We start from the raw sequence: 26735 nt of genomic DNA, 5'->3' as shown, positions 1-26735 counted from the left end.
GAGAGCTCCCCAGGTTAATGGCTTGGCATTGTTGAAAGTCGCAGGTACGGAAGAAGTACCACCATCGGCCAGGCTGAGCGCAGGCGCGTCACTTCCCCAATTCTATGGTTTCTGAATCAATCACTTTTTACAACAGTGTGACCACGACCGCATTCTCCCTCTCCCTCTCTCCACTCTCTCTTCACCTTCTACCCCAATCTAAATAAACGCCATCCATCTCGACGACCCCGTAACTCTTCAACTCTTGTGGCTCTGATCTTCCACCATGTCAAAACACCAAGACCCAGACACCATCCTCAACTTCCTGACAGAGCAACGAGATGAAGCGCCCGCAGACCTCCAACACATCTTTCTCTCATTAGAAGAGCTATGGGAACGAAAGTTGTGGCATCAACTGACCGTGGAATTGCTCGACTACTTCCAGAACCCCGAAAGCACTGCTCAAAGATTACCCATTTACAACACTTTCATCATCAGTTTCGCCGACAAGATCAACCAGTTACAGTTGGTCAAACTTGCTTTGAGTGCTTCTGCGCAAATCAAAGGTAAGACATGTGTGCCTCTAGAATGCCGCACCATCTGACAAAAGTCCAGATGATGATGAGCGAAGTCAATTTCTCAAGACCCTTTCTGGGCGAGTCGAGCAGCCTGATTCTGAAGACGCCTATGTTTATGCGATCACGGAACTTGCCAGTGTGTATCTGAGACTGGACCAGGCATCAAAAGCAAAGGAGCAACTGGATAAAGCGCAGAAGATATTGGACCAGTTTGATTTTGTGGAGAATGTCGTCCATGCCGCCTTCTACCGGGTCAATGCCGATTACTTCCAAGCCAAGGGCGACTACACTGCATATTACCGAAATTCTCTTCTCTACCTGGCCTGTATTGAAGAATCAGAATTGTCCCCAATCGAACAACAACATCGAGCCTACGATCTAGCCATTGCCGCCTTGGTGTCCGATTCAATCTACAACTTTGGTGAATTGCTTTTACACCCAATCCTCGATGTTCTGAAGCCTCCTCATTCTCAGTCTTGGTTGCGAGAGCTTCTCTTTGCCTTCAATCGAGGAGACCTAGCTGCTTTTGATCGCATGTCAAACAGTCTCAACAAGGATGAAACCCTGAGCTCACACCGCAATTTCCTTTGGCAAAAGATCAACCTCTCTGCATTGACAGAATTGGTCTTCAAGCGACCACCTCATGACCGGGCCATGACTTTCAAGACCATCAGTCAAGAAACCAATGTCAAGCCGGATGAGATTGAGCACTTGATCATGAAGGCACTCAGCCTTGGGCTACTACGAGGAAAGATTGACCAGGTGGCGGGCATCGCAAGGATCAATTGGGTTCAGCCCAAGGTTCTGGAACGCAGTCAAATCGAGGGAATGCGACTTCGACTCAAAGAATGGGACAGCAATGTGAATGATCTTGGTCATTGGATAGAAGGAGTGGGCAAGGATGTTTGGGCATCATGAGAACCATTCTAGCAAAGTAACATGGCATGGCATCTCATACATGGATTTGCGATGGCGTTCTGAGACCCCGGCGGCTCAGCTTGGATGGTGGTGAGAACTGCAAGAGTTCCAGTATCCAAAACCTACTTGTAGAACTAGATCGATAATCAGGTCTCCAATACAACTTGAACGGCCTAGAACGAATAGCTTCGGAACTAAAAGTCCATCTGGTATGCGAGGCGACTTATGACTGACCAAGGGGACTGCGTCGTGTGGGCTTCCGCAAGTGCCTCCAAATTCAATAATTTTTGGAGATGGGTCGCATCCGCACCAGCACTTTCAACCTCACCCAACTTCGAGCCTCGAACTTTCCTCCGAGTTTCGTAGTCATCTATTCCATCACCGCCAACTCCTGCCAATCTTCACCAGAAGATGTATCCTATCAACTAGGCACGCCCCCAATCATCCCGTCCTTCTAAAGTGCAGTCAAAATGAACACCTCATCGGCGCAAGTTTTGCTCCGTGCTTGTCGACCATCCTCGTCGCGCACTCTCGTCCATCTACCGCCTTCATCTTCATCCTCATGCACCGCTCGAGCTCATTTCAAGACAAAATGGCAGCTTTCTCAACGCCAGCAGCAAAACAGACTCGGGCGACCGCACCACTTCTCCACAAGTCGAGCCACCTGGAATGTCCAAGCAGAGACGAGTACTTCCACAGTCACTACCACTACTGCTGCTACACCGAACCCTCCCGCGCCCGACACCGAGAAATCCTCAACGGTGTTCCACGAGCAATCCAAACCGCGAGGATATGAGCCCGACAGCTACCGGGTATGGCGAGGGGAAGACGAGGACTTTGTCAAGACGAGCGAGAGCTTCATCGGCCGGGTGTCGCGGACAGGGACGATGCGCAAGACGGTGCGGGTGAGCCGCAACGTCCAGGTCTGGGATGCACACCTGCAGAAATACTATACACGGGAGAAGCACGCTCTGGTGCACGACCCGGACGACCTGTTGGTCGAGGGCGACCTGGTCAGCTACGGTGGCTTCCCACCCAGCATTGCTAAGGCCCGCCTCGAGAAGGGCAGACCTGTCGACACCAAGGGCAGGGTCAGCTGCTGTGTCTTCGATGTCTTGACCCCCTTTGGCTCCACTGTTGCGCAACGCGTTCAGGCGAGGTCGTCAGTCGATGGTGCAGCGTCCGTGAAGCTGGCGTCTTGACCTTTTCGTCGAACGCGACCGCTTTCTCGCAGCGCTGTCTACCGGGTCAGCAATCGTCACAGCTCATGAGTTGACCAAACACCCGTCGTGTGAGCGAGCATATCTTGAACACCACACGAGGTTTCCTGCCGAGTCTGACTATCGAAAGCAAAAGGATGATTATCTTCGTCAGCGTCTGTCCCGTCCAAAGATGTATCTTTTCAGCGGACGGCTTCAGGCCTTACACCACCACCTTTTCATTGGCGAAAGGGGACGAGAAGGCGCAATACTTATGACCGCATTGGAGACAAGAAGCATCCGCTGGAGAAATCCAGCTGATTGAAGAACCAAGAAGGCAAAGTAGATATGTATATATCACTGTACCAATACCTAGAACAGATCATCACATCTTGGCTGTCGGCTCTGTTTACAATGCTCGCAGTCTTCCATGATCCTCTCGCTTAGTTGCATAATCCTCCGGCTTCCATCTTTCATATCAATAGAGTGCTCTCCCACCTGCTTAATGTGAAACCAGGATAAGGCCTCGTAGATAGATCGCGCAACTAGGGATGAAGAAGATGTGAGAAAGTGGCCCACTGCAAGCTTGATATAGATTTAGATAAGCGCAAACTACATGTTGGAAGGAAGTCTACTTAATTTGTTTGAAAGACACTTTGGATTAGATGTTTGCGGGCTTCCTAGGGTGGCTGAATTGAATCATTTTCATCTCGATTCGGCAGTGAAGTACCGAATGCCTCTATTCTACTCAAAATCTATTTCCGTGGCCATGTCCACGCCAGATACGCCACGACCAACACAGACATTGCCCCATTCTCGATGGCATCCTGCATCTGGAATCCGGGTAAATTTGAAGACGAGGTGGGGCGTCGCAAGATCATCAATGCGATGGACATCTAAGGTTCTGCTATGGAGCAGATGAAATGGGTCGACAGCCCCAGGGCGGCAAAGCTCCACTGGTATAAGCATCCGATGAGATCCAGGGCTTGCTCAGATGCATCGAGAATGGACATCACAAAGATTCGAAAGGGCCGAATAACCGACATACTCATCATGTAATGAAGAACGAGTTCATAGTGTTTGTGATCGGCTTTGGACCTTTTCCAATTCTGGTGCTTCTCCGGCCTCCTTGTCTTCATCTGCCTTGAGGTTGTCCAACTTGGGCTCTTGAGTTTCTGAAATTGTGGGCTGAGGCTTGATCAGAGAAGCACGGCGGAGTTTTAGCTTTCGCTCGCCTTGAGCAGATATCCTCGTCAATTCTGCAACGAATGATTGACCCCAAAAGGCACTGTTCGCTGGATTAGTTTGTGGTCAATCAACAACTACGACCTAGAAATCACTCACCTAGTATATTTCGAGACATATTTGTGCAACTTGGCATAATTTATGGCACGATGCTCAGGGCTCATAGTGACGGCTTCTTGGATTGCGCCTGCCAATTCTTCGGTGTTCCATGGGTTGACGAGGATGCTACCGTTGAGACTCTGTGCAGCACCAGCAAACTCGGACAGAATAAGGACTCCGTTGCGTTTCTCTTGGCTGGCAATGTATTCGAATGAAACTAGATTCATGCCGTCACGTGTTGAAGAGACCAAGCAGACATCTGAAACTGCATAGAGGGCAATCAGCTCGTCAAAATTGACTGACTGATGCATGAAATGGATTGGCATGAATTCAATGGTACCTGGAATGCGTCAGTGTGGTCAACAACAGGTGATGAGGCTTTCGGTGAGGAGACTTACCGAATTTGCCGTTGATCCGTCCAACAAGTTCATTGACACCGGCACGAAGATTCTGATACTCCTCGACATCCTGTCTACTTGGAACCGCCACTTGCACGAGTACAACCTTACCAATCCATTCGGGGTGGTCGGTCAGGAACACCTCCAATGCATGTAGCTTCTGTGGCACTCCTTTGATGTAGTCGAGACGATCGACACCAACGATCAATTTGACCCCTTTGAACTTTTCTTCCAGCACTGCTATTCGTTTCTGGACCTTTTCCTTCTTCAGGCCTTCGGTGAACTTCTCAGGATCAATACCAATCGGAAAGGCGCCAACTGTAACAATCTTGCCTCCAAACTCGACGCCGTTTGGGGTTGTTGAATAGCCGAGGATTCGAGAACAGCTGCTCAAGAAGTGTCGAGCATAATCATAAGTGTGGAACCCAATCAGGTCACAATGCAGAACACCAAGGAGAATCTCATTGCGAACGGGTAATATGCGGTAGATTTCGCTTGAGGGAAAGGGTGTGTGCAAGAAGAAACCGATCTTGACATTGGATTTGGAGGTGCCTATTTCTTGTCGAAGCATCTGAGGAAGAAGCATGAGATGATAGTCGTGAACCCATACGAGGTCACCATCTTGCACTTCTTCGGCGATCGCACGAGCAAAGAGTCGGTTCGCTTCTTCATAGGCTTTCCACGCTGATTCATCAAAGGTGATCTCGCCTGGGTGATAATGAAACAAGGGCCACATGATGGAATCTGTAACGTGTCAGAATATGTCGTCCACACTGAAGCGATGGCTGTTAACTCACTTGAGAACCCGTTGTAATGCCGATCGGCCAATTCGTCAGCCATGAAGACTGGAACGGCATTGAATTCGTCCTTCAGTTTCGTTGTAACATCCTCGATCTCAGCTTCTGGAATTTCTAAACCGGGCCAGCCATACCACTGAAATGTCGTGGTCTTTGATAAGCCACTGAGACCAGTCACCAGCCCACCAGATGACATGGAATAGTCGTATTTTCCGTCTGGAGATCGTTTGATAGTGATGGGAAGACGATTTGACACGAGCAGTAAACGGGATTCCACCTTGGGTGGCTCAGAAGTGACAGAAGGCATGTTGAGAGACTGTCGCGATTGATTGAAAGCTTCAAAATTTGTGTGTACCACGATCTTGTCTGGAGATTACCGATCTCTGTGTCAAGTGAACAAGTGCGCGATATTGGTTTGATGTTGTGTAAAAGTGATGGATACCAAGAATGTGAAGAAACGAGAACAAACAGACAGTTGCCGGCTCACAGTGACAACTTCCGGACCAATCACCAAAGGTTACGACCAGTTGGTGAAGTATTGGCTTGGAGAGGACACCAGTATCAATAAGTGATATCCTCGGCGGTGAATGGTTGCAGAGGTGTAACAAGGAATCCAGTTGGTTCGAGAAGAAGAATAGAAGGAAGTTGCAGAGGCTGGTGACGGTCGTGTATTACCTGGGGGGAGGAGGTTAATGAACCACCCGGGAGTGGAAAGTGCTTCCGTCGAGGAAGTTACGATCCTTCAGTCAATGTTGTTGTAACGTGTAACTGCACTGCAGCTGCAGGCCCTGGTCGTGATGGAACGAAGTAGTCAAGTTCCTGCCCAATGGATCCTCAAACGCTGCAGTGGTAGACTCGAGATCCCAGTGGAGCCACCACGTTGGAAGTTGAGATCTGGGTGCCTCCGTTTGTTGAGTTTTGGTATTGGGAGTAGATTGGGTTAATGTGCACCTTGATTTCTGAACAAAGAAAACTGCACCGAAACTGTGTTCGATTGTCCTTCATAAAGAGTTTCTAGGTTGGGGTACGATGGTTAGAAGAGCAGCCAGAGTGACCAAAATCCAAGGGTCAAAGTTGGAAGTTGGAACCAGCTCAAGGCTGTTGTTGCAGGGTTTGATAATTCGGAAAGTTCCACTGCCCAACCAGTTTCCCAATTGCAGTGCTACCAGTGCAGCCATTCTGTCGGGGGCAGGCGTACGTCAGAGTCAACCGGCAATACCAAGCGAACTTGAAATTCCAAACACGATGAACGATAAACGGATGAGAGTTCCGGAGCTGCACATGCACATCCCGCCAGGCACAGACAGAGCATGTCCAACACGACAATCATGACACCAAGGGCAAGAATCTCGCTCATGGTGCCCCAAAACGAACAACTCAAAGCAAAATGCCTCGCCCGGCACATATTCGGATGGCACTTTTCTGGGAGCAAAACAAAGCCGGGTTGCATTTTTATTGCTAGCCATTTAGGAAGACTGAGTGCAGAATAGTCTCCGACTCGTACCGACCACGTTGTAACCACGCCTGGGATGATACACATCCTCCCATCACATCAGACGACGTGCTAATATCGAGTACACAGTTCATTCAACGATAACCCGCGGTGTGGACCACATGGCTACCTGAGAAAATGGCCTTAACACAGTCCTTCCTCTTTCCATGTCATCTATATGTCCCCATTGCTTGCTTGAGTTGAAGTTCGATCAATTCAATCGCTTAGAGCCACCCAGTTCGCACATGGTAGAATGAATGGCCAATTCTCCGATGCCACGCTCGAATGCGAAATGCTCCTTTGTCACCTGCTTCCGAAGCGCCGCGCTCGCACATGCCCACCCCAATCCGTGCCCATCCATTCCGTTCCCTTCTCCTCAACCTCCCATATAATGCACTTCCATGCTTTCTGCATTCTTTGGACATAAGAAAAACGTAAAAAATCGGTCACCACTAGGTTCATGCAATAAACCATGTATAGTCGTAAAGCGTAGAGATTCATCATTCATCCATTCGGATCTCGTCAAGAATCAAAAGCAGGGGCGTGTTATCGTCACAACGTCAAAGGAACGTTAAATCTGCTGTCAAAGTTCTCGTCAAATATGTTTAAATGCATTCGCTTGCTCAATTGGCTCGGATCACCAACTTGGCCAAAAACTTGTTCGACAAGGAGTCAAAATCCTTTCGTTCAAATTTGGCATTGGGTCGTCCACGCAGGTAGTTTTCTGGAATTTTGGTTAGTCTGGATATCTCTATAATGCATCAACTACACTCACCATATCTCGTAACATGTTCGCGCACTTCGGTCATCGCACTGCATACATCGGCATTGGAACCGAGCAAAGTGTGGTGTTTGCTCGTGTCCCATTCGAGGAACGATGGTAGCTTCTGTGAAATGGCTTGGAACAAGCCAACGACAACTCCGACAGGAGTGGTCTCCATATCATTGCAGAATTTGTCCACGGCAACGGCATCGGGTACACGGTAATGGCAGTCGAATTGCATGCACTCCCACACAGCCAACAAGACAGATGCCAATATGAAGATGGTAGGCCAATTCTTGAGTTTGTCGCCGCTGTACACACTTGAGTACAGGCTCGATAATTCTTCGAGCACGTCTTTGTGTAGCTCACGCCACATATCCGCCATGGCGCACTTGATCTGGAAGTTGATCATGACGGGAGCCATGGTCTTGCCGAAGAACTTGGAGGTTTCTTCTTCGATTCTTCCTGCAAGATTCTTTTCGACAGGTACGCCTTCAACCATAGTCACATGCAGCGTGAGGTTATAGGCAAGCATGAGCTTCAACGCCTTCTTGATGATCTTGGATCCAGTCCGGAAGTAGAATCGATATGCAGTCTTGAGCATTTGTGAGAGGAATGGTGTACCCTCAAAGTAGTCGTCGACAAACTTCTCAAATGTTCCACTTCCATCAATGTGTCGGTCCAGATAATCACTCAACATGGTGGTCGAGATGCCTTCCATACCGGCGGACAGCCTGGCGGTGGAGATTTCGTATCCTTCAGGAGACTGGTCGTTGGCTTCAATCCAATCCATCTTGAGGCAGGAATCATCACGGACATATACTTCACGGGCAGTAACAGGAAGCATGTGGCCATATCCATGGGTAATGAAAAGTGTCTCTTCAGTGTCGGCGAATCCCTTGATATTTCCAACCGAGAAGCCAAGGGAGACATGTCTCTCATAATCAAACTTCCAATCTTTTAGGAAATACCCGATCTCCTTGATGTCAATGCGGGTACATGGGACTTGCCACAATCGTGCATGAGAAGGTTGGCAACCAGCACATGGTTCACCCTTGTCGCATGTTTTCTTCAAGAACTTGCAACGTAAGCATGCTCTGAGCTTCCGGATTTCACTCGCTTGTTTGCGCTGTTCTGGTCGTAGAGGACCCTTCCTCCGGCCGACCCGCTTTTCTCCTTCAACTTTAGCTGCAGGCGGGGTCTTCTTCATCACTTTGTCGGTCGACTTCGCTGCGATGGGGCTCTTTCGCGACGATTTCCGGCCCGGTGATCCTGCAGAACCTTGAGAGCCAGGAGATCGAATGGATGGAGCCGACGACCTGGCTGGAGGAATAGGGATAGGTCTGACTAGAGCGGAAGGGTTGACACTGATGGAGGTGGTACCTAAGTCGATAGATAGTCGGTGGCCATGGTTATGGCCTGAGCATTCGTAGTCACTATCTGACAAACTTGTTGGGGAATAGACGGCTTGAGTGTTTGTCATATCGAGATTACCCATGAATACACCATTGCCATGAGGTTCAAGGTCCGAGTAGGAGGACTCTGAGAGTGTTCGGTTGTGTATCGTGTGGGTGGGATCGACAAAGAAGTGGGCCTCATAGGACTCGAATGAGGTTCGATGATCTACCATGGTCCAGGCATTTTCATCGCAGGAGCTGGGCTGTGACAAAACCTCGAGGTGAGACCCTGTGGGTGAGTTTGTCAATTGTTGGTATGGAGACACGGCAGGACCAAAGTCGGTTGTCGTGTAGTTGATCAATTCGGTCTGGAAATCTTGCCAATTCTGAGGCATGCCATCGATGCCCTGGTCCATGTGTAGGTAGGATGGCTCCATAGGAAGACCAGAGGAGATGGGAGCTTGTGATACAGGCATCATGGCCAACTGTGAGTGATGCAACTGGAGGTTGTGGAACCGAGGATCGTATTGCATATCGAACGCGGTCTGCTGAGCCTGGAAATCGATGGTCTGTTGTTGCTGGTCGAACCGCCAGGTACCCATCATGGGATGTTCGGCCATGGTTGTTTGTCGAAGGCCATGTGTGGTGGTCTCGATGGGAGAGATGTTTCTTCTCGGGTCTTGCCGTTGGGGAGGCATCTGATCGATTGACCACGCCTGATGTCGGAAATAGGCTGGATTTCTAGAGTCGAGGTCGTAGGTCAGATCAGGGCCTGTCAGGGCCATGTTTCCGTCCATGTTGAAATCACACAGTCAGATAGGTAGCCTTATGGGATGGAATGGTCCTGTCAGAAGGCAGCAGACTCGAGGGAAGAGTTCGAGCTGGCCTCGTGAAGCAGGAAGAGGAAGCTGAAGGACGAGGAGACGGCGAGGAGGACTAGAGTTTACAGAGAGTGACCGCCTCTCTGTAGGCGGTGGTGAGGGAGCGGGCCTCTGAAGTGAGGTGGAGTGAGGGTGAGAAGAAGCGGTGAGCAGCGCACGCAAGTTTTGGGGATCGTCGAATTGGCGGGGGACAAAAGTGGGCAGCGATGGCGACTTCAATGGGACGGGCACCCGTGACCCGTGGGCTGGTCACGTCGGTCGGAGATTCGGAGATCAAGGATGAGGGCTGCTTGGAAGTTGAAGGGCCTTTGCAGCTTTTTGTGTGGTTCGAAATCACCGCCCAGCCAGTGAAGAGTGCATTAGGCCTGGTACTGTTTCCAAGTGGATGGCCAGCTGCAGAGGGCTAAAGGTGTTTTGGTGGTAGTCTGCTGCTCGCTTGCTCTGAAAATCTGGATCTCAGACTTCTCAACCACCCTGACTGGGTCGAATGTGTGCTGATAGTAAGAACTTCAAGCCTCATTCCAGCTAGACACGGTCCCCACGGTCCCTAGAACAGCTGGCCTGCAACCGGGTTTGGTTGTGCTGAAGGCCGGAGGGGCGATGCTCACTCGGCAAACCTCGGGATCTCTCAAAGGCGCTTCAGCGGTGGCAGGAACTTTTCCTCTTGGGTCTTGAGTCTTGACTTCACACAAAGTTGGGTCCCAGATGGACCTTGGTTCTGGAGACTAGGCCGTTCAGCTTGGCAATTGATCGTCCTGTGTTTAGAAAGATTCTCTCGGAGTCCGTCTTGCAGCGTTGATTCAGGCAGAACCCGAAATTGATAAGAATGGGCATTCAGCGAATTTCTCAAAGGCGTCAATACAGCATGGAAAGTACGAGAGGGTTTAGGAAACGAGCCTGAGGGAAGTCATGCTCTTGTTAAGCCATTGTAGAATCAAATGTGACTCCGCCTACAACAATACAGACACGAATTGACAAACACTTCTGAGCCGTCGGGGTCGCCTTTCGATTCCCTTGACTGCTCATCGTGCTCAGCCATTGCGGCGAGAATGCGACGGGGCGGTAGGACCATTGCCGGTTCTGTGCCACAGCATTGAGCAGCCGTTTTCTGGCTCCATTCCCGTGGCACAGCAGGTCAAATCATTGATTACTGTATGAGCCCTCTCTCACGAATTCAAGCGAGTCACAAACACACCTGAGTCCAGGGTTTTCTCGCCCAGGGTCTTGAACCATTCATCGCCACCACTAACCAGCCGTGAACAATTAACAAGCTCACGCTTATGCAGGTAATCCTCTTGGTGCTTACGACTAGTCCTACCTAAGTAAGTCCTTGACTTCGTATCTGCTGTCTATCCCAACCAGATAACAATGTCGCTGCGCCCCGCATTGGAATCTTCTGTTGTAGGGTGTTCAGACAATCCAAACATCGAAATCTCTTGCAGAAGTCATCAAAAATACTCTGTCCGTTATGCAAGGCTGCAATGGGGTCATGTTGATGTACCTTGGACTTTCTCATCCAGCTGGAGAAGTCGAGACGAGTACCTGATACGCGTCTCGATCCAGAGGCGCCATGGTGAAGAGCGGTGTGGAAATCGGTCAAGAAAATATGGACCGGCAAAAGCTTCGGGCCCTTACTGAACGGCAAGGGAATGATAATTTAAGATCCAGATCTCAGGAGTGCATTAATGTGCATATTCTCTCACGAGAATAGCCTTGAAGAGAGATCATTCACAACCTACTGTTTCATGGGAGCTGCCCGTAACACTCTGGCGGTAAGGAATACTTACGAGTCAAGTCTTGTCATTCTCGGACCTTGAAGCCTGCCACCTGCACGTTCGTGTGTCTCAGCAATAGCTCGAAACTAGTAGCACTTTCCAACGTAACAATGATGATGAACCTGGACGAAGAATGTACTGAGATCGTAGAATTCTATTTCAGGGATATTGCAGACTTGAGCTCAAGGGAACACGAATCAACATATCGTGTCCAAGTGCCAAGAACTCTCGTACCTGACTCGAGCTCAACATCACCGCTTCATTTTTCGACCTAGATAATGCCAAAATGGATCGTGCACCACAACTTTACCACATTCTGGAAAAACTTCATCGCCGCTTTGACTACAGCGGCCTCCATCGCTCCAACAGGAATTACTGATACAGCAACTTGCAGGAAGATGGGGAGTGCTTCGTCAAATGTGTTCTTCGGCGGACTAATGTCATTACGCATGAATTCAATGAACTTCTTGTCGTACCGTTCAGTTGATATGTGTGGCAAATCTCAGGCATGAGAGGCTTACGAGTTCAAGATCTCTGATTGTGCCTGATCCGATGGCCGCCGCACTGTTTTTCAGGAAGTTATACATGCTGACATAAGAATTGATGACGAAAACGACTATCTAGACTGTCAGAGTCTCGTGGGTGTTGATGCACATAGATGTGGACTTACCGTCTTCGTATTTGGCGAAGTTATTGGCTTCGAAAGCTGTTGAGGTTTGAACAGTCAAACCCGCCAGAGGTATCGCCGTCTAGAGACTCGATGAGTTGCTGAAGGCGTTGGGCGTAACGCGTGCTCCTGAACGCACTCGTCCCGCATGCCTAGCGTTACTGAACATACTATGCTACTCGTACACAGACAGATCATACAATGTTGCAGTTGAGCCTTATCACTAGGCAAAGGAGGCCAGTTTGCTATCGTCGACTTGTTTTCAGCAACAAGAGATCCTCTACCCAACCCGCCCGAATTATTATCCAAGCTTCCTCGGCAATAAACTCAACATCTCTCATCAGTGTGTCGGCACGAGTCTCATGAACGTCGTGGAAAGTATTGATGGTGACTATACAGATGTAGCATTGAGACTAAAGTCTCATAGCACAAGCAAGAATGATCAAGTATTGTCTAAGCCCAAAGTGGCTGCTCTATAATGCTGCTTTTAGACCGTCCGCCTCAGAACAGCGTCATGCAATTCCGTAAACGGTACTACATGAACCACTCTCCCGACCCTTGGCATTGTGATGAAGTTCAAGTACACGCCCGAATTGAAGAGAGTAGGTCTGCAAGCAACCTTGATTGAATGAGGAAGACCTTCACCAGCATTGGTTATCTGCCCTCCCAAGTCAGTAAAGAACCGTCAACGATAAGTCCAAAATACACTGATGACGAAAGGGGATCCAACCACTGCCAACTTACCAGGAATTTGTGAACAATACTAAATCAACATCCACTCTATTTCACATTCCTGCCTTTTGATGGTGAGCAACATGAGTATCACATGAATTGAAGTTCGTCGTCTGCTCTATACTCCGAGCGTGGTTGTCGCACCTAGCTCTAGCTCTCAAAACAACATGGCTGACTCCGAGAGCCCTTTGTCCTCAATACCTTCATATTTCCGCGAAAAGCCTAGTATCGTGGATAGCCTTGAGACGGAAACCTCAAAGCTCCAAGACGCCACTCTGAAAGAATGCCTGCCGCTCTTGAGAGCACTAGCTGATCCCAATCGCAACCCTTTTGACTTCAATGCCTTTGGCATTCCAGCCTTGGAACGCGAAGATCATGTTAGCTTTCTTCACGACAATCTTGAGGAATTCCCTGCACCATTTGTCGGCATAGATGCTAGTCGGCCATGGATGGTCTATTGGGCTTTAGCAGCGCTTTACATGCTAGGAGAAGATATAACATCTTTCCGGTCGAGGTACTATATCCCTTCTCTGACACGAGTGACCTTGAGACACTCAGGATTAGAAACAATTGAATACCTAACCAAGGACCAAACTTGCTAATATGATTCTAGAGTCGTCAAAACATTCTACCCCGCTCAAAATAAGACCGGAGGTTTCGGTGGAGGCTACGGCCATTACTCACATCTTGCTGGAACCTATGCCGCTCTACTCAGTCTTGCCTTGGTGGGAGGTGAAGAGGCCTATAGTCTTGTCGACCGTAGTGCCATGTGGCATTGGCTGGGGAGGCTTAAGCAACCGGATGGTGGATTTCGAGTGACAGAGGGGGGTGAAGAAGACGTGCGTGGCGCGTACTGTGCCTTGGTTGCCATATCCCTTCTCGATCTCCCACTTACTCTCCCACCTGAGTCGCCTGCTCGGGAAGCTGGATTGGAAACGTTCTTCGATGGCCTCGGCGAATACCTCTCAAGATGCCAAACGTATGAAGGGGGGATAGGAAGTTCGCCGGGGAGTGAAGCACATGGAGCATATGCATTCTGTGTTGTCGCATGCTTATGCCTCTATGATGCACCCCATAGAGCAATATCAAAGTACCTTGACATGGACACCCTTCTATGGTGGCTTTCCACACGGCAATACGGGCCTGAAGGAGGACTTGCAGGACGGACCAATAAACTCGTGGATGGCTGCTACAGTGGCTGGCTTGGAGGATGTTGGCCTCTGGTCCAGGCCGCTTTGAGCGGTCCAAAACAATCTAACCTGGCATCTGATGCTGTTATCAAGCAGAATCTCTACAGCAGCGAAGGCCTGGCCAGATACATTTTGTCGTGTTGTCAGGGTCAACATGGCGGGCTTCGTGACAAGCCATCCAAGTGAGCTAGCTCTCCTACGACCTGGCTATGATTTTCACTAACATCAAAAGACGCCCAGACTCATACCACACATGCTACACCCTGATTGGTGTCAGTACGGTTGAGCATCAACATACATTTACGGACGAAGGCCTCACGGATCCATTCTCATCTGCCTTCTCCTGGGTATCTGAGGAGGCACAAATTCCGAGCGAGAAAGACGGGAGCACAATATTCGAGACTGGGGCAAACCTCCGTGCTATCCATCCGGTATTTATGATTCCATATGAGGCTGCTCATCGGATGAGCCAATGGAGTCGCTCTCACTCTCTTGATCATGAGCATCTCGTCCAAATCCCCAATGAGTCGTAGCCACCAGAGGGTAGTTAATGCCTAGCTAGGCGTTGTCCAGACATGCATTCTTGGATCACCACAGGCTCTAGCTCACCTCGGGTGATTAAAATGGAACTACAAGATGCCTGCGTCAACCTGATAGATACGTAAGGAACGTGTCGTGCAGATTCAGCTTACGACATGATATGCCGTCAAATTCGAGAACTGCAAGGTCATGGAACAGTTTCCGCGAGGTATCGCTTGATCAACCATACAAGTTGTAGACCACAGTTGGTTGGACTATGAGGATGCTGTTGAGCCCAAGTTCATGACGAAATCATTCTGCTTCATAAACGCCCATGGCCTCTTCATCAACCTATAAATGTGAGGGTTGAGGCAAGTGGGGAATCCATGCTCGCTGGTCCGTGGCTTCCAAGATATATTTTTGTGCGGTTGGCAGGAATGCACTTTGCAGCAACAGATAAAGCCTGAATAACTTAGACGTCGTCCAGTGTCCGTGCCTCTGTGTTGCAGCATATTCGTGCAGGCTATCATAGAAAGCTTGTGGGGAAGCGATGACCTTCCCATATGCTGAGGCGGATTAAGCACATGCCAGTGCTTCTCTTGCCTTGAAAGATCAACGCTTTCTGACCCAGCCTATTAGGCATCTACTTATCGACTCGATCATCACCAACGATCAACATCAATGAACTCTCCAGACTTGGGTTTTAGTTGCCATCTTTGGATACGAAACACCGAATTATAATGCGTAGCTTGCAAGAAGCCGCGGTTTGGACTTGCTTCGAGACCTTCAGCATTGACAACGCATACATCGGAAAGTCTGGAAAGTCGACGAGCAGAGAACGGGACCCAGTCTTTTGCCTCCGCTCACTTGGTCTGCCTCCGAGTTCTGCCAGTCAACTATGCATGCAGGCCCCGGTCTTCGCTGTCGCATCGAAGCTGCCCGCAAAGACTGACTACCAACCTGGTTACTAGGCCTTGGGCAGTTAGCTGATGCCTGTAAGCGCTTCCAGAAAGCGTTTTTGCGCTCCAGTCGATCTAGATTACGGACGCCAAAAACTGCTTCCTGGCACTGCTAGCAAATGGCACGGCGGACCACTATTGACACCATGACTTAGAGTTGCACCCATCCCTCGCGTTTAGCCACCTATCAAGATGACATCCTCCACCAACAGCAAATATTGTCGGGATGGTCGTACTTGGCCAGTACCTAGCCAAAACCACCCTTACATCCTCCGCCCGACCAGAAAAAGCATTGTGCTCCAATGACTTTCAACACATCTTTCCATTCCCCACCTGCCAGGTGTTTCTGCAGCCGTACTGATTGCGTCAACTCAAATTCTTTGGGCAATGCCGATTGATCGTCTCCCCGGATCCAGGTCAATCACCCAAGCCTGTCACCACTCTGCAAGACTCACCGGTCGTGCACGTCAGTGGAGGTGCTAGTCCATAACGAACGATCTAGAGGCCTGAGCATTCAGTGAGCTGTGTCTAATCGCAGGACTCTGGCGGGCTCGAGTCTGCGGGGGAGAGACAGAAGATTGTCTGCTGCCAACCATGACCCGCGTCAAGATCTGCATAAGCCTCTCGACAGCGATGGGTGCTAAGAATGGTCCCGACATCATTCTTCCCGTACTGGCTAGAAAGCATGCCAACACATCAGAGACATTACGATGCCAAAAGAGCAGAGTATTCTCTCCTCCGCGATCAACCAATACCTAACCGCTGACCAGCGCGGCTTTTTGGCCACAGTGGAAATCCTTCCTTTGCCCCACGTACAGTGCCGCATGCTTCGCTGTCAGTGCAGGGTCTCTTTCCCATCGAGCTTTAAACTATGTGGAAGTGCCACTACAATTCACCTGTAAAAAGGGCTAGGTATACTGACAAAATTTGGTTTTTTGCTACCTGACATCTGTTTTGCCTGGAGAGATCCTCTCCACGTCTTCGATTCAGGCGAGAAAAGCTCCAAGCGGAAACCCGTCGGTTGATAAGACTCATCTGTCGTCGACAACTTGACGGCATCGAATTGGTTTTTTTGCTTTTCTCTTCTTTACGGTTGGATGCACAACTTTTTGGGCTCGAATTTTCTCGGTCAGTCGAGGCAAACATGCTGCATACCGTTTATTTGGCCAGTACGTTTTCTCCAACGCCTTTCTACCTCTATTTTGGCGTCGATGCGTGTCTTACATTTTTTAATGGCTGTAAACCAATATTATCTGTGTTGGCAACGTCGAATGTGTGAACGAGTTCCATGGATGCCAGGGGCTAGCCACGCCAATCAGCCTCGTGGTTTTGCCCTGTCATGGCCAATGCATTCTTTTGGGCGCCTATCTCTCTCCAGACTTGGCTCCACGCGCTTGTCATCCCCAAAATACTGATGAAGAAAAATCCAGGTCTTTGCCAGCGTCGTCGATGGCCCGAACCATCATATCAGACATCCTATACCCCTGCAGGATTTCGATGCATTGTCCGAGTCAACAATCGTGAATACCAGACCTCGACCTACCATACCTCGGAGTCATCGGCCAAAGAAGGGGCTGCCTTGATCGCTTTCAATATCTGTCGAAATTTCTCTGCCAACGATGGCATGTATCCCACAGGTTTTGCGCACGGCGGAGTGATTCAGGGAAATCCAGTTCCCGTAGGTTCCGGCCGGCATAGCCGTGGTAGTGGGAATGACCACAGAGCAGACTATCGATACGGTGATACGGACAGTTCTGGGAGTCGAAGTGGAGGTAGTTCTCCAGACTGGGCAGATGGCCGTCGCTCTGATCCACACCGTATATCAGGAGGACGTCGACTTGTCTACTCTTCAGCATCATCTCACGAATCAAATTACTCTAGCGGCCGACGCGCTGGCACGCGTTATTAAAGGCATATTTGCCTCTTGGTGGTCCAAGTCGACGGCAAAGCAGCAACTTCTGGAGTTCCATGTCTCTGCCCGCGCACGCCTTTTCCTTCTCAGGCGATTCATTGTATGAACCATTTACGACTTAACGATATCATGACTGAATAAACGAAACCGAACCTGGGTTACGGATTAATGACCAATGACGACGCATCTCCTTCTCCTTCACGACAAAACGTACTAGAAAAGAGTCAAGCAGGCAACTGTACAGTTGTGGTTTGTGTCCTGTTTTTTCTTCTGATTTACAAGCATAGCGAATCTACATACGATTCGTAAGTATTAGGAGGTTGGCCCTCGAGCTTTATTCTTTGATCCAGCTTGGAGGAATGTTTCAACCATTTTCATTTTAGATATTTAGATTGACGAGAAAAAAAGATCCGAAGTGAGCCTCAATAATGATGAACATTGCAATTCCAAATTCTATGGCACGAGTCAAGATTCGTGCGCAGAGTGATAACGATTACATGCTTTTTTTCTTGAAACAGCAATCAGCCACCCACTTCATTGTTCCTTGGCCTAACTTGAGATTGCCAGCAGGGGTCAATAATGATGCCCGTCACGCCCCATTGACAGCTCACAGGTGTCCCCACGGCTTCCTAACCATCTCTGGCTGACGCCTCAGATACCGAGTTTTGAGCACGGAGTGACAGCATGAGTGGCGCAGTCGACCGCCTAGGCCTAACCAAAAACTCCAGCAGCCTTGCTAACTTCGGAGTAGTTGTAAACCACGCTGAGCTGTGACGTCGTCCTCCTTTTATTTGACGATGAGCGCACCGGCACGTCCAAACATCAAGTTTTTGGAGCTTTCTACTTCTCGATGTCTGCAGTAGACAGTTGACATTGAACAGAAGGGCAATGAATGTACTGCTTCCACGCGCTCTGCAGGGCCATTCAGGACTATGAACTGTTTTGCCTCGACGGAACTTTAAGCAGACTCGGGCTAGCACAGACTCGGATTCAACAAGATGCGGCTCGCTCCTACCACCCGATACCTAATAACGACACTCAACCGCGCTCACCAGACGCCAAACGTTTTATCAATTAGTCAAGGGCAACAATTGAGTCGACGTATCTATCAACCTTTAATCCCGAGTTCTGCAACTCGTGGGAACGCTGTCGGCTCCGTCACTTTTGGCGTACGATTCATCTCACACGAGCAGACTGCACGAGACCTCAATCAACAAGGAGTTGATGAAGCTCTTTCGGACTTTGATACTGCCGTCGAAGAGGAGAAGGACAAACAAACCCGAGCACCATGGCATCGTCAAGGGGCAGACACCCCTCCAGTCCGCCGTCAACGATCTGCCGGCGCGATGACCAAAGGCAGGTTATCCTGTGCCCTGGACCATGCAGACATTTACTGACCAAAATCCCAGGAAAGCTGCTGACGACGCCGGCAAGACTCCTCAAACTTGTTCTTCCATTGACCACAGTCGATGTGAATAGTGATCGAAAAGATGTTGCGCCTCTGGCCTTACTGGTCCATCCCCAACAGCCTCTCTCTTACCTTGAGAGACTTATACAATCTGAATTACCCACTATCACCAACGACAAGGGCGAGAATCGGGTTCCTGCAGTAACATTCCGGGCTAAAGAAGCCAAAGATGATGGAATCAGACCCAAGAAACGCAAGGCAGAGGAGGACGACGTCGAAGAAGATTCATCGGATAAAACACTGGGGGAAGGCTCTGTGCAGAGCTATAGTGGTGAAGGTAGGGAGGGTTCTGGAAAGAATGAAGGCGAATTTGTGAAATGGAGTGCATCGACTGATATTGGCGACTTCATTCGGGATGCTGCGAGAGCCAAAGAGTTTGAAGTCGAGATTGAAGGGAGGCCAGACACTATCAAAGTCGGCGTTCCCTCGTTCAATGATCGAACTTTTTATCTGCGACAAAAACTACGCAGGACATCAAGCAAGATCTCAGACATGGCAAAGCTCAAGAAGGAGTGTGATGCCGCTGCCCACAAAACTGGCCAACGAATAGCACTCTCCGGTTGTGGCATTCTGGTCGGGTATGTTCCTCAGCATTGTTCAATCTCCCCTTTCCATTCCTCCCCTGTTCATGTCTCACCTGTCAGTCCTTCAAGTATTCGTTCGTTTGTTGACTATCTGCTAGCTATTGGTATCTCGTCTATCGATTGACGTTTGAAACCGACCTTGGCTGGGACGTTATGGAGCCTGTAACGTATTTGGTGGGCTTGAGTGGAATTATTTGTGGCTATTTGTGGTTTCTATACCATAATCGCGAAGTCTCTTACCGCTCAGCTCTTAACCTCACAATCAGTCGCCGCCAGAGCCGACTGTATGAGTTGAAGGGGTTCGATCTTCAGCTGTGGGAAAATCTAATTGAAGAAGGCAATGCCATTAGAAAAGAAATTAAGGCGGTGGCCAGTGAGTATGATGTTGAATGGGACGAACGTGCGGAGGAAAAGGACCCGGCCGTCACCAAGGCGTTGAAGGACGAACGAAAAAATTCGAACGGCAAGGAAAAATCGAAGAAGGATGATAAGGATGACGACGACGACAAGAATGACGATTAAGCACTATGAATAAATAGTCAACAACAGCCTGGATTTGCGTTTCTGGACCCGCTTCGAACCATCGCATACATGAGGACCTTTCTTCTCGTGCACCTCATCGCCGGACATGTTTGTTTCTTGCAGGATCGAAGATTGTGGTGTCTGCGGCTGTGTGATTCTGACCTGCTCCTGCCACGATTGATTAGCACTGGGGATGAAGACCAAATGAGAGGAAAGCGAGAAGAATACACACCTCCACTACCTTCTCCAGTTCGACGATTACGGTTGTTTCGAATGTCGCGTGACCGAAAGACGCTGTAGAGCAACCACAAGGTCACCCAATTGGGAGCATGTTCGCCATTTGTTGCACCCGCATCGAAAAGGGTTCGTTGAATAGTGCCGGGCTTAGCTTGCTGCCATGTGTCGATGACGGCTTGACGACGACGTTCTTGCCGAATGTGATGCCAGAAGAAAGGAGGGGTGATGGATTGGTCATTGCGCTTGTCGTCTAACAGATTCGAGCGGTCCGAGTTCAATTTGTTGTACACAGCAATTGCTTCCTCCTGCACTTGTCAGTCTTTGTGAACCATAGCATGCCATTGCCTGACTGATCGTCTTTCCGTACGCGCATGGCTCGATAGTGCCCCTCGTGCTTTGGATCAGATGTGCTTAAACCCAAGGCCCTCATGAAATCGTCTTTGGGGGCTCGGGGTCCTACAGGATGCGTTGGAGGCATGGTTGATACTGGGGGGATTGGATACGGGATTGGATATGGATTGAAGAGAGGATGTAAGGAAACAAGCCCGAAAAGTATGTGCAAAAGGGTGAAGAGGGTGGGACCGAAGGTGTGAAGTTCGTGAGCACAGCGAGTGAGTGTCACGGAACGTTGACAAAGGGCGAGTGTTCGCCATTGCAGCGCAATCTATATATCACAAGCGAGGCCAGAAAGCACCCCCTCCCCTCCGAATCTGGGCAGCGGAACTGGAGAGTGGGAGGCGCGAGGGAGAACAGCAGAGCAAACACTTGCACACTGCACTGCACTGCACTGCAAGCATTACGTCGATCCACTATCCACATGGCAAATGCATTTTCATTCCATGATGCAGCAGACAAGCGCTGCCCAATCCCAAGCCCTTTTCCCCATGTCCACGCAGGGCCGGCCAGGAAGAAGCACGCTCCTGAGCCTCATTTGGGCATCTACCTTAGTCTAGCCAGGGCGGTTTTCAAATCGTCGAACCTTTTGGCCTGCGGGAACTAATCAGGCTACGAGGCGAGGCGAGAGAGCGCGACAAAAGCCCTGCGGCGTGAGAGTGTGTGCCAATGCGGGCCCTGCGTGTGGTGCTGAAGTGGTCTGGCGTCTGCACAAACACCCGTAATCGTGTGAAGTGTGAGCTCTTTTAGCAAGTTTGACATATCTGCGAGTATCCGATATGCCACTTGGTGTGTGCAAGGGCACCTCGTGGCGAGTTAAAATGTGGAACAAGGACCGGCCAGGGCAAGGGCAAGGGCGTGCTCTGAACACGACCAGCTTCAAACCGGACAACGGCTATGGAAAGCCGCCCGGCACGCCGTTGATGATGTGATTGTACTGATTGTGAGTATGGTGTTTTTGATTCCCAACCTTTGCATGGGACGGACAAGGGATGGAGTTTGGCATGCGAGGGGGAGTCTTGAATCTGGAGACCTCGGACCAAGGACGAGAAGGTCGTAAGGGCCAGGTACAGCAGTGTACGAGAGTTACGATGTCAGTATTCGTTACTCTAACCAAGGCCCAGGGGGTCAGCCTCGAGTGGCCTCTGTCCTGGATATCTTAAATCCCTGACCCCCACCGTCCGTATCCGTATGTACCGAAATTCCACGTTCCAGAACAAACAGGTAGGTACCTCAGGTAGACTGGTACGAGGTACAGTGGTACCCAAGGCTACACGTCAAGGTTTGGCCCAGCCCTACAATCATACTGTCTGTATCTACCTAGGCGCTAAGGGACGTTGATCATCGTGTTTCTAACTCGCCGAGACAGAGGTCAAGGTCCCTCGTTCCCCTTGGTTATCAGACATCTGACACGCCGAGCTGCAGCAAACAAGTCCATATTACTCAGGTATCTATCTTGTTTCATAATTGGCCTTGCCGATCTTAGTGGCTTTTCGACTTGTAACTCCGAGTGCTTGTTTTTTGGTTTTTTTGGTTTTTGACCTTTCCGTTTCTCATTTCCCGTCGACACATCGGGTCCCACGATCAAGCAACTTTAGAAGATCGAGAGATGATGGTTCCCTCTAGGGAAATGTGCCTTTTACGGAGCCCATTTTATCATCAATCGACCAGGTTTGGCTTTGCTGCCAGTGGTCTTTGTACCTGCCTAAACCGATCACGACCTCTCCTTCGGTTGCTCAAGGTCAATATGACAGCTGTCGTGCCACAACACTCTACACAGCCTCTCGTCAGGTTTTTCCCTCCTCATCAACAAAAGCTGCAGCCAAGTCGAATAGAATGAGCTGTTGTTCTATTCTCTCTATTTTTCGCGGAATCGCGGAAGTGTTCACCATTCTGGTTGGTTGTTTGCTACGTGGAGAGCAGAACCAAGACCTGCATAATGAACAAACAACACCTCGTAGTGGATCCAGAAAGCTTTTGGCGTTCGTCATTTCTTCTATTTACCCATTGGAGAATAGGTTCAACGCAATCAGATTCCCTTCCCAGTTTCACTTATCACGACGCAGCCTCCCTCTAGCAGCGAGCATATTGACACAGGTGAGCCCCGTTGTGAGGCTGTATGTATTTGCCTTTGGACCAGTGGGAAAGGAAGGGGAATCACCTGACGAACCTGAAATACAGTCTGGGCCTCCACAACGGTTTCCCAAGGTTGGTCTGACAAACAACATCTGGAATTCTTGACTGCATTTCCTCTGCTGCCTGGCGGTTGTTGAATGTGCAACTGTATTCCCTGGCCGAAGTGGGTTGTGGTGCGCCAGGGAGGAGAAGGAAACGACCAGTACAGGACTCGCTTGACGACATGTCCTTCGGCCTAGAACGCACTCGGACCGTTAGCTGTGGTGTGACCTGTCAAAATGTCAGCCGGGAGTACGAGTGTAGCCGCTGACGGCCCAAGCATTGAGCTTCAGGTAACCGCGTGTCTGTGACACCTGAGATGTATCTGTCCTTGGAGGGTTAAAGAACAGGCGTCACCGAAACAGAGAATGAGGTCCTCAAGCAAGAAACTATTTCGGCAAAGGACTTCCTTCTCCCTTGGTGGAGAGTGGCAGAGAATGATTTGCACACGATGTCGAAACCCCTTTTGGCAACCACATGGCATTCACAGGATGCTGGAGAACGTCCGGCGGCAAAAGGACTCAATGACTGTCCTCATGATGGTCTTGTTGAGACGATGGGAGTATGATGGGAGATTGTGTCTTGATCAAAAGCATGCAATTTTGACGTCAAACCCATGAGAAAGGTCAGGCTGGAAGAGATTGATGTCGATATTCAACGGGAAGGGGCTGTATCATTAAACGATCGAGCCAGCTTGTGCAAGCGTTGAACAGGGCAAGAAAACAAATTTATGGGGTTACCAGGCTCGGATTGAGATCGAGGTTGATTGCAGGCTCAGCGGGCGGTTGTATGAGTCGTTTGTGAGATTCTTGCGCAATTCGTATTCGCAGCTTTTTCTCGGCTTCTTTGAGATGAATCGTTGGAAGGTCAGATGATTAAACTCTACTCCCCCCAGAGGCTTGTTATGATTCATGGAGAACAGTGCGAGATTATAAGGATGGATCAAGCAGTCAGCAGTCGTGGTGGGCTTTGTCGGCTGGGGCGGGGCTGATACATATATCGTCAGAGCTCCCATCATGCCGGATGATCCGTCGACCTTTTGAAAGTGAAAGCCAAAGCCAAAGCCAAAGCCTCGTCTGCAGACGCCGTGGTGGGTACCGACCAGCGAGGGAGTAGCTTTGCAGGTACCTTGGTACATGCGACAGAGTCCCGGTCCAGGAGCTCTAGGATGCATTTACTCGAAAGAGTAGACCCCAGTCACGAGATGACGTTGAAATTACCACTTTGGATATTGCAAAAGCAGTGACCACTGACCACCGTCCGTGCTCGACGACCCTGGTTTAATCGAGGTCAACATCCTCGGTTGACTGCCACACTGACATCTTTTCTGTCGCAGGATTGCTCTGCCTGCATTTTTCATGTCGTCGCGTATCAACCGTGGCTTTTTTTCATCTGATCATCGAGTCCTCCAGAGTCCAGAAGTCCAGAAGTCCAGGGCAGCCAGCGACCTGACCATTTCCGATCTTGAAATCTCAAATCGAAGATCTCAAACTCCAAAGTTGTCGAGCTTTGATCCTGCACATCATAATCCGTCACCAATCCTTGTAGGTCATTATTGATGATGATATTATTCGGACCTTTTCCCACAAGTTCCGGCATCCGTGCCAGTCGTGCAAGGTATGAGTAGTGGTTCACGCATACTTTTCTCCCCACTGCAGATTATAAGCTTCCATCCGGACACCAACTAGTCAGCCTTCCGGCCGTTTCAATTCAAACTTCTCCCTCCAGTTCCTCCACCAACCCACACCACCGTCTCCACGCCTGATATTGCCCAGTCTGAAATTCGTCCCTAGAATGGAAGTTTCCCTGGGGATGTCTTACACTGATGCACACCATCCAATGAAGAAATAATCCATTATCGCCTAAACGGGACAATTTTGTTGTCGTCGCTGCGCTTGTCGACTTACGCGCCTGCCTCAGAGCCTTGTCGTTTTCTTCCAACTCTGTTACACGCGTTTCGACTATCGAAACGGCTCGCAGGCGAGGTCAAAAGACAATAAAATTAAGCCACAAGATCTCCTCCAGGGGTCCCGCCGGAATTGCACGCCATCCAAATGTCCACGCCACTGCTGTCATCGTCGTCAGCTCCAACCCTTCCTCCTTTGGCTTCCGTTCCTCTTTTCCTACTCAAGACTGAATCTCAACCGCACGATTCCTACCTTGATCATTTCTCCGCGTTACAGCTGCCAAAAACGCCAGGCCACCCAAGCCATGCTCATACTCAGGATGCCTCCTTCTCGTCGGATACCGCTGCTTCCTCTGCTACCCCTAGCTTCCACCCCTTGTTTGTCCCTGTCTTAGAACATCACCCCAATATCCGGAACCTCGATTGGCTGCAGGATCGTCTGCGTAGCGAAGAATTGGGTCAGAAATATGGGGGGATGATCTTCACCAGTCAGCGGGCCGTTGAAGCATGGACCGAGGTTGTCAAGAGAATGAAGGGTCAATCTGAGACAAGCGAGGTTGATACGGATACTTTTTCGAAGCATGGTAAGGTTTGTTCCCTTTTTTTTGCTTCCTTTGCCCTCCTCCGTATGGATATTTCTTCTTGCGTTCGGCGCCTTCTCAACCAGCTCCACTTCGCCCGCTTCCGCCTTCAAATGGGATTTGCCAGACCCTAAAAGAGAGTGGTAATTACTGACATGGGAGCTCTGTTCCCTCAAAGTGACAGGGGTGAGTCGACCCATCCAAGATCATGAGACACCGACCAAAAGTCATCCGACGACGACTCAGCAGCTTTCCTTCGATGATCCTCAAGGTCTCGTGGATGGTGACTTTGTCTTTCCACTTTACTCTGTAGGACCAGCGACATCGCGTGCACTGAACACGCTTGTGGTTGAGATCTCTGGCCAGGATCCTTCATCTCCATTCTCCCGCCTGCGCCCGAGTGTTCTCGGGGAACATACAGGTAACGGCGCGAACCTGGCGCAATACATCCTTTCCCATTATAACAGCTTGCACTCGCGAAGGCTTTATACCTTTTACGATGCTCCTCGACTACCCATCACACCTCTAATCGGTCCTCCAGGTGGAGAGCGTTTCGATAAGGAGGATAAGAAACTTCGGAAGAAGGCTCTTCTTTTCCTGGTGGGCGAGCAGAGGAGAGATATCATTCCCAGAACGCTGACAGACCAGGAAGGTAAGCTAGCACCCAATGAAAGAATCGATGTCGACGAGGTAGAAGTCTATGTCACAGGGATTATGGAGTCGTTCCAGGACGACTTCAGCTCCCACATCGATCAAGTCAGGCAAGCAGGACATAGCCTCGCCGTTGTCGTGGTCTTTTCACCGCAAGGCTGCGAGGCAATGCTTCGGGCTTTACGCTACATTAATGAAGAGGGTCATCTGACAGCATTGGGTAAAGGGAGATGGCAAAACACATCTCCGAGCATGAGTGGCAGCGATGGCAAAAGGCAGTTGTCTGTCGTCATCGCAACTATCGGCCCAACTACCAGAGATCATCTAAAGGATCAATTCGGGTTTGATGCAGATGTCTGCGCATCAAAGCCAACTCCACAAGGTGTGAGCGATGGTGTCCTAGCATTTCTACATGAGAAAAACTTGATCTAGCCAGAACGGATAGAATCATCATGGTATCTTTTCAGTGATGTGGCTTTTCTCTTGTCCTGAGAAAAGCATCTTCTGAAACGATCTAGCATCGTCATCATTATCATGGAGAGAATACTGTCACCCAGGCGGGCTTCAGGCTAACACTCCGCCCTTTGATCGTTGAGCACGCCGTGCAACAGGATAGGAAATAGGGTTCGCGATTTACGAAATTTGTATTCCCCCTGTAAGCAGAGAGAGAGAGAGAGAGAGAGAGAGAGAGAGAGAGAGAGAGAGAGAGAGAGAGAGA

The 26735-nt window shown here is 49.7% G+C and overlaps 8 protein-coding genes across 8 annotated transcripts; 5 read left to right on the top strand and 3 right to left on the bottom strand.

The window, feature by feature from the left end:
• Positions 1–265: 265 nt before the first annotated feature.
• LTR84_007527 (uncharacterized protein) lies at positions 266–1475 on the top strand (the record flags this gene model as incomplete). Its single annotated transcript, XM_064851080.1, has 2 exons — positions 266–545; positions 595–1475. 2 exons carry the CDS (start codon positions 266–268, stop codon positions 1473–1475), a joined length of 1161 nt encoding a protein of 386 aa, XP_064710083.1.
• A 470-nt stretch (positions 1476–1945) lies between these two features.
• On the top strand, positions 1946–2677 carry LTR84_007526 (uncharacterized protein; the record flags this gene model as incomplete). Its single annotated transcript, XM_064851079.1, has 1 exon — positions 1946–2677. One exon carries the CDS (start codon positions 1946–1948, stop codon positions 2675–2677), a length of 732 nt encoding a protein of 243 aa, XP_064710082.1.
• Positions 2678–3745: 1068 nt separating this feature from the next.
• On the bottom strand, positions 3746–5520 carry LTR84_007525 (uncharacterized protein; the record flags this gene model as incomplete). Its single annotated transcript, XM_064851078.1, has 4 exons — positions 3746–3962; positions 4019–4358; positions 4417–5160; positions 5214–5520. The coding sequence occupies 4 exons, from the start codon at positions 5518–5520 to the stop codon at positions 3746–3748; spliced, it is 1608 nt and encodes a 535-aa protein (XP_064710081.1).
• A 1808-nt stretch (positions 5521–7328) lies between these two features.
• Positions 7329–9662, bottom strand: LTR84_007524 (uncharacterized protein; the record flags this gene model as incomplete). Its single annotated transcript, XM_064851077.1, has 2 exons — positions 7329–7429; positions 7481–9662. 2 exons carry the CDS (start codon positions 9660–9662, stop codon positions 7329–7331), a joined length of 2283 nt encoding a protein of 760 aa, XP_064710080.1.
• Positions 9663–13087: 3425 nt separating this feature from the next.
• LTR84_007523 (uncharacterized protein) lies at positions 13088–14296 on the top strand (the record flags this gene model as incomplete). The annotated part of the gene is made up of 2 exons (XM_064851076.1): positions 13088–13434; positions 13534–14296. The coding sequence occupies 2 exons, from the start codon at positions 13088–13090 to the stop codon at positions 14294–14296; spliced, it is 1110 nt and encodes a 369-aa protein (XP_064710079.1).
• A 4202-nt stretch (positions 14297–18498) lies between these two features.
• LTR84_007522 (uncharacterized protein) lies at positions 18499–20074 on the top strand (the record flags this gene model as incomplete). Its single annotated transcript, XM_064851075.1, has 3 exons — positions 18499–18856; positions 18910–19546; positions 19651–20074. The coding sequence occupies 3 exons, from the start codon at positions 18499–18501 to the stop codon at positions 20072–20074; spliced, it is 1419 nt and encodes a 472-aa protein (XP_064710078.1).
• Positions 20075–20168: 94 nt separating this feature from the next.
• LTR84_007521 (uncharacterized protein) lies at positions 20169–20789 on the bottom strand (the record flags this gene model as incomplete). The annotated part of the gene is made up of 3 exons (XM_064851074.1): positions 20169–20242; positions 20307–20616; positions 20679–20789. The coding sequence occupies 3 exons, from the start codon at positions 20787–20789 to the stop codon at positions 20169–20171; spliced, it is 495 nt and encodes a 164-aa protein (XP_064710077.1).
• A 4144-nt stretch (positions 20790–24933) lies between these two features.
• LTR84_007520 (uncharacterized protein) lies at positions 24934–26449 on the top strand (the record flags this gene model as incomplete). The annotated part of the gene is made up of 2 exons (XM_064851073.1): positions 24934–25369; positions 25545–26449. The coding sequence occupies 2 exons, from the start codon at positions 24934–24936 to the stop codon at positions 26447–26449; spliced, it is 1341 nt and encodes a 446-aa protein (XP_064710076.1).
• Between the last annotated feature and the right edge of the window lie 286 nt (positions 26450–26735).

This window comes from Exophiala bonariae (assembly GCF_035927105.1).
Source record: "Exophiala bonariae strain CCFEE 5792 chromosome Unknown scaffold_3, whole genome shotgun sequence".
NCBI classification, from domain to species: Eukaryota; Fungi; Ascomycota; class Eurotiomycetes; order Chaetothyriales; family Herpotrichiellaceae; genus Exophiala; species Exophiala bonariae.
This window is presented reverse-complemented; position numbering and strand designations above follow the sequence as displayed.